The sequence below is a fragment of the Carcharodon carcharias genome, chromosome 35, assembly GCF_017639515.1.
Source record: "Carcharodon carcharias isolate sCarCar2 chromosome 35, sCarCar2.pri, whole genome shotgun sequence".
Classification (NCBI taxonomy): Eukaryota; Metazoa; Chordata; class Chondrichthyes; order Lamniformes; family Lamnidae; genus Carcharodon; species Carcharodon carcharias.
The window spans coordinates 7,099,207-7,111,258 of record NC_054501.1 but is presented as its reverse complement, the minus strand read 5'-3'; the positions used below and the strand labels follow the sequence as shown (position 1 = coordinate 7,111,258).

At 50.7% G+C, this 12,052-nt stretch overlaps 1 protein-coding gene across 1 annotated transcript in view; it reads right to left on the bottom strand.

Annotated features, from left to right (window-relative positions):
* Positions 1 to 10,660, bottom strand: part of mecp2 (methyl CpG binding protein 2) — a 50,674-nt gene extending 40,014 nt beyond the window's left edge. The window contains exon 1 of the mRNA XM_041179610.1: positions 10,523 to 10,660. Coding sequence (XP_041035544.1) covers positions 10,523 to 10,554 — 32 coding nt within the window. The 5' untranslated portion in view covers positions 10,555 to 10,660. The remainder of the gene's footprint in view (positions 1 to 10,522) is intronic.
* Between the last annotated feature and the right edge of the window lie 1,392 nt (positions 10,661 to 12,052).

Sequence of the window (12,052 nt, the reverse complement as noted above, 5' to 3'; positions counted from 1 at the left end):
CCATGAGCACGTGTCCCACAGCGGAGCTCATGCGCAACAAATTTCCTATGCCAAAAGAAAACCACTTCAGTTGCCCTTTTGAAGGGGGTGGATGAGGATAGGAGAAACGTCACGAAAAGTGCTCGTGCTGCCTGCAGGAAGCTTCCTTGCTCTCTGCGCCCCACCTTCTCACCCCACCCCACCTTCTCACCCCAGCCCAACTTCTCACCCCAGCCCACCTCCCCACCCGCACAATTCACAGCACTGGCGACATTTACAGCAATCGTACTTGGATGTATGCTTTTTTTTTAAAAAAAACCTTTCAAATATCTTCTTTTAAGGCATCAAGCACTGGAGAGAAACACCTCAGGCAAATTCCCAAAACAACAAAGACAGAGATAGTAAACAAAGCAGCTACAGATTTAGTCACAAAGCTGAAATATTTTCACATAATAAATAACTTGCTCGGGGCTCCCACAATGGTTCAGTGAGTGAGTGAGTCATCCAGAGCAGGAAATTCCAGATTCAATAGTCTGTATTAAAATAGCTAATCGCAGGCAGCACAGTGGTAGAAGCTCTGAAGTGTTCCTCACACCTCTTTTGGATTAGGGAAGGGGCAGTGGTTCACAGCTCTCCCCACTGTTTGTTAGGCAGCATCTGACGTTGGAAAGATGTGTGCGTGAGGACCTGACCTTGCTGGGCTGCAAAATCCCTCCTCCTTTCTGACAGCGTGATGACACTCCCATTTTGGATTCATGACCAGAAACAGTTACTTAGGTGCGGACAGGAGGGTGCTTGCAACCTCTACAACCGCTCCCCAGCAAGACGTCAGCCGATGAGGAAAAGCTGGCGGAGAAAGAGCACTGTTTTGGTTGAATTCTCAATCTCAGCTGGATCATTAGGAAGGGGGAAAAACTCCAAGCAAACACGTCCGCCCGTGCCACTCTCTCTCCACTGCCCGAGAAAAACTGCCAAGCATTGCAGCACCAGCAGCATTTATATCAGGCATTTAAGATGAAAAAACATCCGAGGTGCTTCAGAAAAGGGGAAAAGCAGACTGACAGGATTAAGGATGAGATTTCAGAATACTTGGAAGTGCATTGTAAAATAGGGCAAAGTCAGCATGGTTTCATCAAAGGGAGGTGTGAGGTCATGCACTTTGGTAGAAGAATAGAGGCATAGACTATTTTCTAAATGGGGAGAGAATTCAGAAGTCTGGAGCGCAAAGGGACTTGGGAGTCCTAGTCCAGGATTCTCTTAAATTAACTTGCAGGTTGAGTCGATAGTTAGGAAGGCAAATGCAATGTTGGCATTTATTTCGAGAGGACTAGAATATAAAAGCAGGGATGTGCTGCTGAGGCTTTATAAGGCTCTGGTCAGACCACATTTAGAATACTGTGAGCAATTTTGGGCCCCGTATCTCAGGAAGGATGTTCTGGCTCTGGAGAGGGTCCAGAGGAGGTTCACGAGAACGATCCCAGGAATGAAAGGCTTAACATATGAGGAACGTTTGAGGACTTTGGGTCTATACTTGATGGAGTTTAGAAGGATGAGGGGGAGATCTGATTGAAACTTACAGAATACTGAAAAGCCTGGATAGAGTGGATGTGGAGAAGATGTTTCCATTAGAAGGAGAGACTAGGACCAGAGAGAGTAACACAGCCTCAGAGTAAAGTGAACACTTCTTAGAACAGAGATGAGGAGAAACTTCTTTAGCCAGAGAGTGGTGAATCTATGGAATTCATTGTCTCAGAAGGCTGTGGAGGCCAGGTCATTGAGTTATTTAAGACTGAGATAGATAGGTTTTTGATTGGTATGGGGATCAAAGCTTACGGGGAGGAGGCAGGAGAATGGGGTTGAGAAACTTATGAGCCATGGTTGAATGGTGGAGCAGACTCGATGGGCCGAATGGCCTAATTTCTGCTCTAATGTCTTATGGTCTTAAAAACCAACATGCAGCCAGAAGGGAAATGAGTGGGGGCTGATTAAAAGCTTGGTCAAAGAGGTGGGTTTTTAAAGGAGGGTCATAAAGCAGATGGGGAGATGGAGGGGCCGGAGAGGTTTTGGGAGGGAATTCCTGGGCTGGATTTGGGAGTACACTTGCAATTTCTCCTCCCATCCTCTTCCGAAGATGCAGGACCCGGATTAGGTACAAAAGGCTATTCTTCATGTCGGGCTTGACTACAAATGGCATCGCAGCTAATCCCAATTACGCCTATGCACACGTATCTTTGAGCACGGGTCACCGGACAGCGTGCTGGAGCAGAAATGATAACAAATGTTTCCCCACCCATTGCCTTGAGACCAACTGTAACCACCTTATTACTGCTCTGCCAGGAGATATCAGCTGACAAAACACAAACAAGCAAATTGTACCTGGGATTATCTTTCTACATGGCTCAGTATCACACTTACCCTTTATCCGCTCGAGGTCACTGGGCAAGTTCAAACACTTGCTCTGTGTTGGGTAGATATTATCATACAATTTTCCAGTACTCAGCAGCAGGTTACTTCTCTGTACGACAGCAGAACTATCACAAACCATTTTTAAAGAAATGTCACAGTTCCTCGCTATCAAACACCTAACCTCAAGAACCCACAAGGTCCAAATTAACAAACCTCAAACTCGTTCCACAGCTCCTGGCAACTTTTAGAAAGATTAGCGAACAAGAATATTTGAATTCCACCCCCCCAAGGTGCTGACTAAGCTAAGGGGTATAGGGTTTTTTTTAAAAAAAGTTATCTCCTACCCTTTCTGAAACCTCTTCACATCTTCACTTGGCGGCGAGCCTGAAGTTGAACTGGTTTATTAATATCATGCTGGGGGCGTCACTAGGTCCACACCTGTTTGGCGTTAGTTTAGAGGATCTCAGTGGTGGTGAGCCCTACTACCGGCACCTGGGTTAGGGAGAGAAAATTAAGCTCGGATGTCAGCTTTGGCGAGCAAACATTCGCTCGGGAACATTGGGTGAAGGCAGAACTGGGCTTGACCGCATGGCTTCTTACAATCCATCAGCTTGCCAACACTTGCCCCCCTAGTCGCTTGGGTAGAGTGTCAGAAGGCACCTACAGAATAAGATGCCCCTTTCTGCCCCGCCTGAGAGCAAGAGAAAATTGCTGAGTCAAGAGGAAATAATTTCACTCCAGCCGGGACAAAAAGACAACTGTTGTAAGTAAAGACACCAGTTGGTGCCTCAGTGCACCAATCAGACGCGAAGGTTTCTGACCTTTGAGGAATTACAGGGTTATGACTGCATAGCGGTCACATTGCAGGGGATTCGACTAACAATCCAGAGGACGCAAATTCAAATTGCAGCGCACTTGGGAATTTGAGCTCAATTAAAAATATTATGCAAATTTTAAAAAAGCAGGAATCAGCATCATCGACCGTGAAGTTGCCGGTTTGCCACCTGCTACTAATACCCTTCCGGGAAGGGAACTGGCCTCCTTTTACCCAATCTGAGCTGTCTGTGACTCCAGACCGTCAATGGGGTCAAGTCTTAAACTGCCTTTTGAAAAAGACAAGCAAGCCTCTTGGTTCTACCGCCACCTCCCTAGGGCAATAAATGCCGATCTTGTCAGCGGCGCCCTCATCCAAAGACGGATTCAAACGGCTGGAGCTAAAATCAACCTGAACAGCACCTGTGCTGAGATCTTGATCATTATCTAACCCACCTGCTGCAGAGAATGCACCAGTGTACACTCAGGAAAGAAGGCAGAATCGGGCACGGCTAAAATAATCCTTAGCTAAATATTAAGTCAATATTTTAGAGATGAGACCCTGGAGAACTGCACATATTTCTACCTACAACATTCTCCCCTGTAGCAATGAACACAAGACATTGGTATGGACCCATTAACTACACACAAGAGGCAGAGAACAATCGAACGATGGGTGTGACCAAACAGGAATTTTTCAGTCCAAGATAAACCATCAGATTTAAACGGACTCACCCTGGGCAGCTCTACCACATCAAAAAGCCGCAATTTACAAAGAACTCGCTTTTCTCAGTCGGACATTGGTGCACGACCTTTCAAACATGAGGACAGAGGGAACACTGCTTCAAATTACAGGCATTTACATGCAGAACCGGTTAATAACTAGTAGATAAGATGCAGGTGATGGGATACAGTGCAATGGCACAGCATTGCCAGGGGCTCATTGAGCCACACGCAAACTGGCAGGAAGTGGGTATAGATCCATGGTCGTCTGTGAACCATGTTTCTGATCTCAATGGTTTCTCTGTGGGGTGGCCGTAAGTGGAATGCTTCCGTAAGGAGCGCTATAAGCAAAAGAATAGAGCAAAACTATTTATAAAAGGAATGAAAAAACAAATCAGAAGTGGACATGAACATGCAGTCACGCCATAAACTCTTCAGCCATTTAATAGGGCCGCCACTACACACCCACATTTTATCTCGAAAACCTGGAGGCCTTTATAGTGCAAAAGTAAACCTCTTGTTTATCGAGGAACTGAGCAACATCCTGCCCATTAACCAACTCTCTGCCCATACTGCAACACAACCTTTATCTCAGAATATGTTCGAGCACTACAATATTGCTAATCATAATTATACCATACGTATGGCTGCACCTTACAGGATTAATTTGTAAAAAACATCAGTGTTTATAAACCAAAATGAAATTAATATGCTTGACGAGCGCCATGCTGCACCAAGGTCTGTACAACGCTGAGGGGAGCTTATACAGACGCCACACACGTTCAGCTACACACACAATTCTGCTGATTCGACCGCAGCTTGGCAATTTAATTCTTCTCCTACTTTCCTCCTCTTTTGAAGGTGCTGCAGCCCATTAGGCTAACACTGCTTCATACTTTGCCAAATTCTAGGGCCCCACCCAAGAGCTGATTTCCTTGTTTGAGTCCTGAAGGTTAAGTGTTGATGGTTACTGGACTACGGCAGGGCGGGGGGCGGGGGGTGGGGGGGGGAAGAATCCAAGTTGCAGTCCAGCCTGGTTCTCAACCAACATCCATTTACTGTTCAGAAGCGGGCAATCCAGAGTGAATTTCCCTCCCTCCTTTGTTGGAGGGCTATTGAGGCCTCCCGCTATTCCCGTGGATGGGAAATTTTCTTTATCAACGGCTCAGAGCGCCACGGCAGTTTGGCAAGGTTATCCCGTGAATCAGTGATCCACACTGGCCAGGAAAGACGAGCCTCGAGTCCTCCAGTCTGTGACGCTTGCTAATCTCAGCCAGATTAGCAGTTAGGATACTGCAATTAGTTTCATCATCCCTGGGTTTGGAGGGTGGGGGAGGGTAAAACAACCCAGGCTCAGCTCTTGGTCTCGATCAGCGACCCTTGCTTGGAAGCAGCATGTGCACAAGGGTTGGACTGGAAATCCCTCTGTGACTGATGAGCCTGCTCATGACGTGGAGAACGGCTTCACTCGACGAGAGACCAGTGGGTGAACGAACACCACAGAACGGTCTCCCAAAGCAAGAAGGCACCGCCTTCAGGACGGAATGGAAGAAAAGGTGGGATGTGTTCAGGCACCTGTGCACTTTAGAAAGCGGGGGAATTAAAAGAGAAACCTTTTGTCCTTTCCCTCCCCACTCATCCAGGTGTTCAAAAATAAATCTGAACCATCAGGTTTGCTGCATGTTAGGAGATAGCGTGTACAGAATTATACAGGAAGAATTTTCCCCAACAAGTTCCATCCGTCTAACAATTTTACAATCCCCAGAATTTTTTTTTAAAACAGGAAATGCAGGTTCTTTACCAGAGGAGGAGAGAACATTGCACATTACACAAAAATTTCTCCTCCACACAAAATTCAAAATCAAATTGATTATTGAAAATTAACGATAATTAAAAAAACGTCAGACTGTGGTCCTTTTAAGAATTTGTCCACCAAAGATGCCTACCATCTTCCCTTCCAAGGTGGTGGCTTCTCACTTAACGTCAGTTCCACAGAAACCAAGAGCTCTCCAGGTCTGAGTGGCCATACCAAGGTTTCAGGCATCGCTAGCCTCCTGGACCACCAACGGAATGGGTTCTGCCCTCCTGACATATATACACTCACACCAGTTTCCTGTAGGAACTACACAGCTTCCGAGAGAGGGAGCGCAGGTCACCGGAAGGCCTCAAACTCACCGCTGTTCTCAATACATGTTAAGGCCAACTAGATCGCTCAATGCTGATGGGGACGGGGACTGATCTTGGGATTTGCCTTCTTTGGATGGGATGGGGCCTCCAAGTTCTACAGAATGTTACAAGAGCTGCAAGCTCTCTACACAGAAACGTTTGGCCAAACATGAGACGAGGAGTGTTTCGCCTCCGGCTGTGCCCAATCATGCTCAGAGCGAGATGCTGACCTGTCCGGTGCCCAGGGACGTGTTCAAGGCGTGGGCTTGACTCATCTTTTCGATTTTCCCTCCTGCTCGGGCCTCCCCTTCTCCTACTGGGGAAGTAGAAACCAGGAATCTATTTTAAGAGGATAGCTAGCCAGAGATTTGGGTGCTGCAATATTAGTGCACAACCAGGTGCCTTCAAATAACATAATGCTAAATGCACGTGTGGATGGTGGATGAGAATAGGATTCGGCTCAGCCGTGAATAGTCCACGGGAATAGAACTAGCTCACATACCCATGAAGATGGACCACAGTACAATTTAGAGTAAAACTGGAAGTGGTGGGGATAGGCTTTGCCTATTTGTGCTCTTCCACTACTAAGTAAGAGGAGCATGATAGTCATGGCTTTGTCCCAACTCTCAGCTGTGATAGTGTATTCGAGTTCAATAAGCTGAACATGCTTTTTAGCCCCTTCCACGAGAGTGTCTATGAGGTACAGTTCCTCAACCTCTCCACGCTTCCTTCGCCAGGCAGACCAGAGGCCAACCATTTTCAGAATGATGGGTATCGCGGTAACGTGGCTGTCAAACCGGCTCGTTATGACCGTTTCGTATAATTTTCTAACTGCAACATCACTAACACAGTCTATCGCCATCTCTGCAACATGGCCTGACTCCACCCTTGTTGAAACTCCCATCCGTGCCTTTGTTATCTCCAGACCCGGCTATTCCAAGGCTCTCCTGGCCAACCTCCAACATTCCACCCTCCTTAAATCTGGGGTCATCCAACATTCTGCTGCCATATATCCTAACTCTCCATCCCATTCACCCATCGCTGCCTGTGCTTGCTGACTGACACTGGATCCCAGTCCAGCAACACCTCCATTTTAAAATTCTCATCCTTCTCTCCCAATCCCTCCATGGGTCTCCTCCCTACCTGTGTAATCTCCTCCAACACAACCCTCCGAGATCTCTGCGCTCCTCTCCAGCTTCCCCCGATTCCCACCGCTCCACCATTGGCGGCCGTGCCTTCAGCTGCCCGCGGCCCCTAAGGTCTGGAATTCCCTCTCCGAATCTCTCCACCTCTCTTCCCTCCTTTAAGACCCTCCTTAAAACCTGACCTCCTTAACTGTTCCCAATGTCCCCCTGTGACTCAGTGACACTTTTTGCTTCATAACACACCTGTGCCAAAAATCTCGTGAGGTTTCACATGAAAGGTGCTATGTAAACCCAAGCAGTCGCTGCGGTATTACTCAACCATGCTTTAAAACAATAAAAAAAGGTCTCACTTTTCCCAATCTAAGGTTTCGCCCCACCCTCCAAACAGCTGGCATGATTCAAAGAAAACTTCCCATCGTGGGCGATGCACAACACATGCCAGGCTGACCGCTAACCTGCATGTGACACGCGATGGAAAAGCCTGTGGCATCATCAAGATCTTGTGGGGAGGAGGAACCTGCGTCTCAGCCACGCCCAACGATATTAGTCGGCCCATTAAAAAAGAAATTCGGCACAGCCCTTTCTCGGCATAAGCCTTTCACTTTCAGAAAGCTCTCAACCCGTATTAAATGGGGGCGCAAGCTTGCGGAATTTGCTTGAACAGCAACAACGCAACTCATGGGGAAAACGAAGCAAGGGCGGGAACTCGCTTTTCAAAAATCCTAACCGCAAAGTGAGGCGGGGGAAAAAGAAATTTTAAAAAACCCAACCTGCAAGTTTTTATTAAGTCATATGGACTATCATGATGCGCATACAGTAAGAAAATAGCACCAGCACAACTAAACCGTCCAATTAGATATAAAACAGTTTTACATAAATTCATAAATAAAAACAAAACAAAAACTGCCAAGGATTGAGCAAAATGCACAGGAAAAGTGCCGCTGTTTTCCTTGACACAACGATACGCATACATAAAAAGAAACAATAAGAACTTATACAGCGCAGGAGGTAGGCATTCAGCCCAAAGTGCCTGTGCTGGCTCAGTGAAACACTATCCAACTAGCCGTACGCCGAAAGTTCTTTACCCACAGCCCAACATGTTTGCCCTTTGCAATGATTTATCCAATTCCCTTTTGAGCGTTCCTATTGAATCTGCTTCCACCCGTCCTTTCAGGCAGCGCCTTCCAGATCACAACAACTCGCTGTGTAAAGGAAGGTCTCACTGCGGTCTGAACTCCCACCCATCCACCCCCCCACCCCAATTATATTAACCTTATATCTTTTGGTCACTGACACACACGTACAAGAACAGACACGCTTTGCAATTTTTTTTTATAAAAACAAGGGCTAGCCGCCACACCGCCAGGCTCGGACCGAACGTCGGCAACGGTGCAAGCGCTTCTCTCACTTCCGCGCCGCCCGAGAAAAAATTAAGAGCACCGACAAAAATTGCTAGCACAGCGCAGGTCAGGCCGCACTCGGGGGTGACCAGCTGGCTGAAGCGTGGCGCTGGGCACTTCGCGCACTGCCCCGCGGGCATTGCCAAGAACTATTAACTGCAAGAGGAGCAGCCTTTGGGCAAAACGTTCGATATGCGGGGGTTGCAAGAGAAGGAAGAATCAATCGGGCAAAACGAGTGGCGCTGCTGCCGTTAAAGAAAGTTCCACGTTTCCCCGATTTTGAGGAATTAAAAGGGAAGCATGCAAAACGATAAAAGATTTGCAAGAGAACAAATTGAGCAAAGTGAAATATATGTATAATATATACACACACACACACACAGAAGAATTGCAAGAGAAATCATGAAATGACACGTGTGGAATTAATACATATAATGTGCGAAATGATATATACACACGCACACACACACAAGAATTGCAAGATGCGGAATTATGAAATGATATGTATAAAATAATTATTACGTATGGGCAAAATTATATATACGTACACACAAACTGCAGGAAGGGGAATCATAATGGCACGTAAAAAATAATTATTGCATACTTGCAAAGTATATTACATATATGTACATATAAGAATTGCAAAAGGGGAATTATGAAATATGCGCAAAATGATATATATGTACACACAAGGACTGCAAGAGGGGGAATCATAATATGTATGAAATAATGAATGCATATGTGCAAACTACATTATATATGCATACATGCACACAAAAGAATCAAGAGGGGTAATTAGGAAGTATGTATAAAAGTTATTGCATATGTGCAAAACGATATATACGCATACACAAATTGTAAAAGGGGGAATCATGAAGATATGTACGAAATAATTATAGCATGGGTGCAAGATATATGGGTATATACACACACAAAAGAATTGCAAGAAGGGGAAATCATGAAATGATACGTATGAAACCATTACTGCATTTGTGCAGAATGACATATGCATACACACACGATTGCAAAGAGGGGGAATTATGAAATGATAGGTATAAAATAATTAATGCCTATTAATCCGCCCAACCCGGGCCCCTAATAATAATTGGCTCTGCTGTGCCTGGAAGCGGTTTTGGGGGTGGAGGGAGGGAAGTCAGTCACGGCGGGGGGGACACCTTTGCGAGCGGATACCTGAGCGCCGGGGGGGGGGGGGGGGGGGGGGGGGATTTGATTGACAGGGAGAGCGTTGCCCGGGGGGCGGGAGAGGGATTGGGGGTGCGCGCGCGCGGGGCCGGGTTGCCATGGCGTCGCCGGGGCTGGTTGCCATGGAGTCGCCCCACACCCGCCCCCCACCCCAACATTCCATCCCATCCCCCACCTCGCGGGGCCGGCTCGCGCTGACCGTTATTCCCTCCAACACCACCCCCCTCCTCTCTCCTCCTCCATTCGCTCGCGCTCTCTCCAACGGCCGGCAGCCGAACGTCGACCTCCACCCCGCCCTTTTTTAAGGTAGGCCTCACGGGCTGCTTCTTGATTATTTAATCACAATCCCTCCCGCCACCCTGTATGGGGAAAAAAAAGACGCATTTCTTTGTGGCGCCAGTTTTTTTTTGTTCTTTTGGCCCTTCGATTATTATTATTATTCCTTCTCACACACATAGAGACAGAGAGAGAGAGAGGCCGGGCCTATCCTACCCCTCCCCCTCCATCACCACCACCACCCCCCCCCCCCCCCACACACAAACCGGTCTCATCAAACCTCTGCTTTTCTCCCTCGCCGCCCAGTCCCCTCGGGATCGCCGGCCCTCCCGCCCGTTCGGCACCCGGTCTCTCCCTCTCTCTCTCTGTCTCTCCTTCCCCCACCCCCTCCCTCCCCGGCTCCGTACTCACAGCCTCTCTCCTCCGCTAGGCGCGGCGGCCATTTTCAAATTATTTCCAGCGCGTCACACCGGCAAAGCGGCCGAAGTCTCGCGAGGTCGTGGAGAACCGGAGTGAGAGAGAGAAAGTGAGTGTGGGGTGGGGGGGGGCGGTTAGATTGGTGCTGGGGTGGGGGGAGGGGGGATTAGGAGGAGGAGGGGGCTGGGCTGGAAAGGGGAGGAGGTGGGCGGGGCCGAGCAGGGTCTCGCGAGGTCGGCGGGGAGAGAGGAAGGAGGAATGGGGCGGGGCCGTGGGGGGGTGGTGGAGCAGGTGGGTGGGTAGGCGGGGCCGTGGGGGAGGAGCAGAGGTGGGCGGGGCCGTGGGGGAGGAGCAGAGGTGGGCGGGGCCGTGGGGGAGGAGCAGAGGTGGGCGGGGCCGTGGGGGGGAGCAGGGGGTGGGCGGGGCCGTGGGTGTGGGCGGGGCTGTTAGGAGGAGCGGGAGTGTGGGCGGGGACGTGGGGAGAAGGAGCGGGGGGATGGGAGGGGCTGTTGCGGAGGAGGAGCGGGGGGGGGTGGCAGGGGCTGTTGGGGAGGAGGAGCGGGGGGGTGGCAGGGGCTGTTGGGGAGGAGGAGCGGGGGGGGTGGGCGGGGACGTAAGGAGGAGGAGCAGAGGGTGGGCGGGGACGTGGGGAGGAGGAGCGGAGGGTGGGCGGGGACGTGGGGAGGAGGAGCGGGGGGGTGGGCGGGTACGTGGGGAGGAGGAGCGGGGGGGGTGGGCGGGTACGTGGGGAGGAGGAGCGGGGTGGGGTGGGCGGGTACGTGGGGAGGAGGAGCGGGGGTGGTGGGCGGGTACGTGGGGAGGAGGAGCGGGGTGGGGTGGGCGGGTACGTGGGGAGGAGGAGCGGGGGTGGTGGGCGGGTACGTGGGGAGGAGGAGCGGGGGGGGGTGGGCGGGTACGTGGGAGGAGGAGCGGGGGGGTGGGCGGGTACGTGGGGAGGAGGAGCGAGGGGGTGGGCGGGTACGTGGGGAGGAGGAGCGGGGGGGTGGGCGGGTACGTGGGGAGGAGGAGCGGGGGGGTGGGCGGGTACGTGGGGAGGAGGAGCGGGGGGTGGGCGGGTACGTGGGGAGCGGGTACGTGGGGAGGAGGAGCGGGGGGGTGGGCGGGTACGTAGGGAGGAGGAGCGGGGGGTGGGCGGGTACGTAGGGAGGAGGAGCAGGGTCTGGGCGGGGACGTGGTGAGGAGGAGCAGAGGTGGGCGGGGTCGTGGGGAGGAGGAGCAGAGGTGGGCGGGGTCGTGGGGAGGAGGAACAGTGGTAGGCGGGGTCGTGGGGAGGAGCAGAGGTGGGCGGGATCGTGGGGGGGGCCGAGCAGAGTATCTCGAGCTGTGAGGGAGAGAGGAATGGGGGCGGGGCCGTGGGGAGGAGACGGAGCAGGGAATCGCTGGACGGGGCAAGGGGGGTTTATCGCGAAATCTGAGAGGGGGCGGGGTCGTCGGGGAGCGTGGGCGGAGTCCTCTGGTAGGGGGCGGGGTCGTGGGGTTATAGGGGCGGGGTCGTGGGGAAGG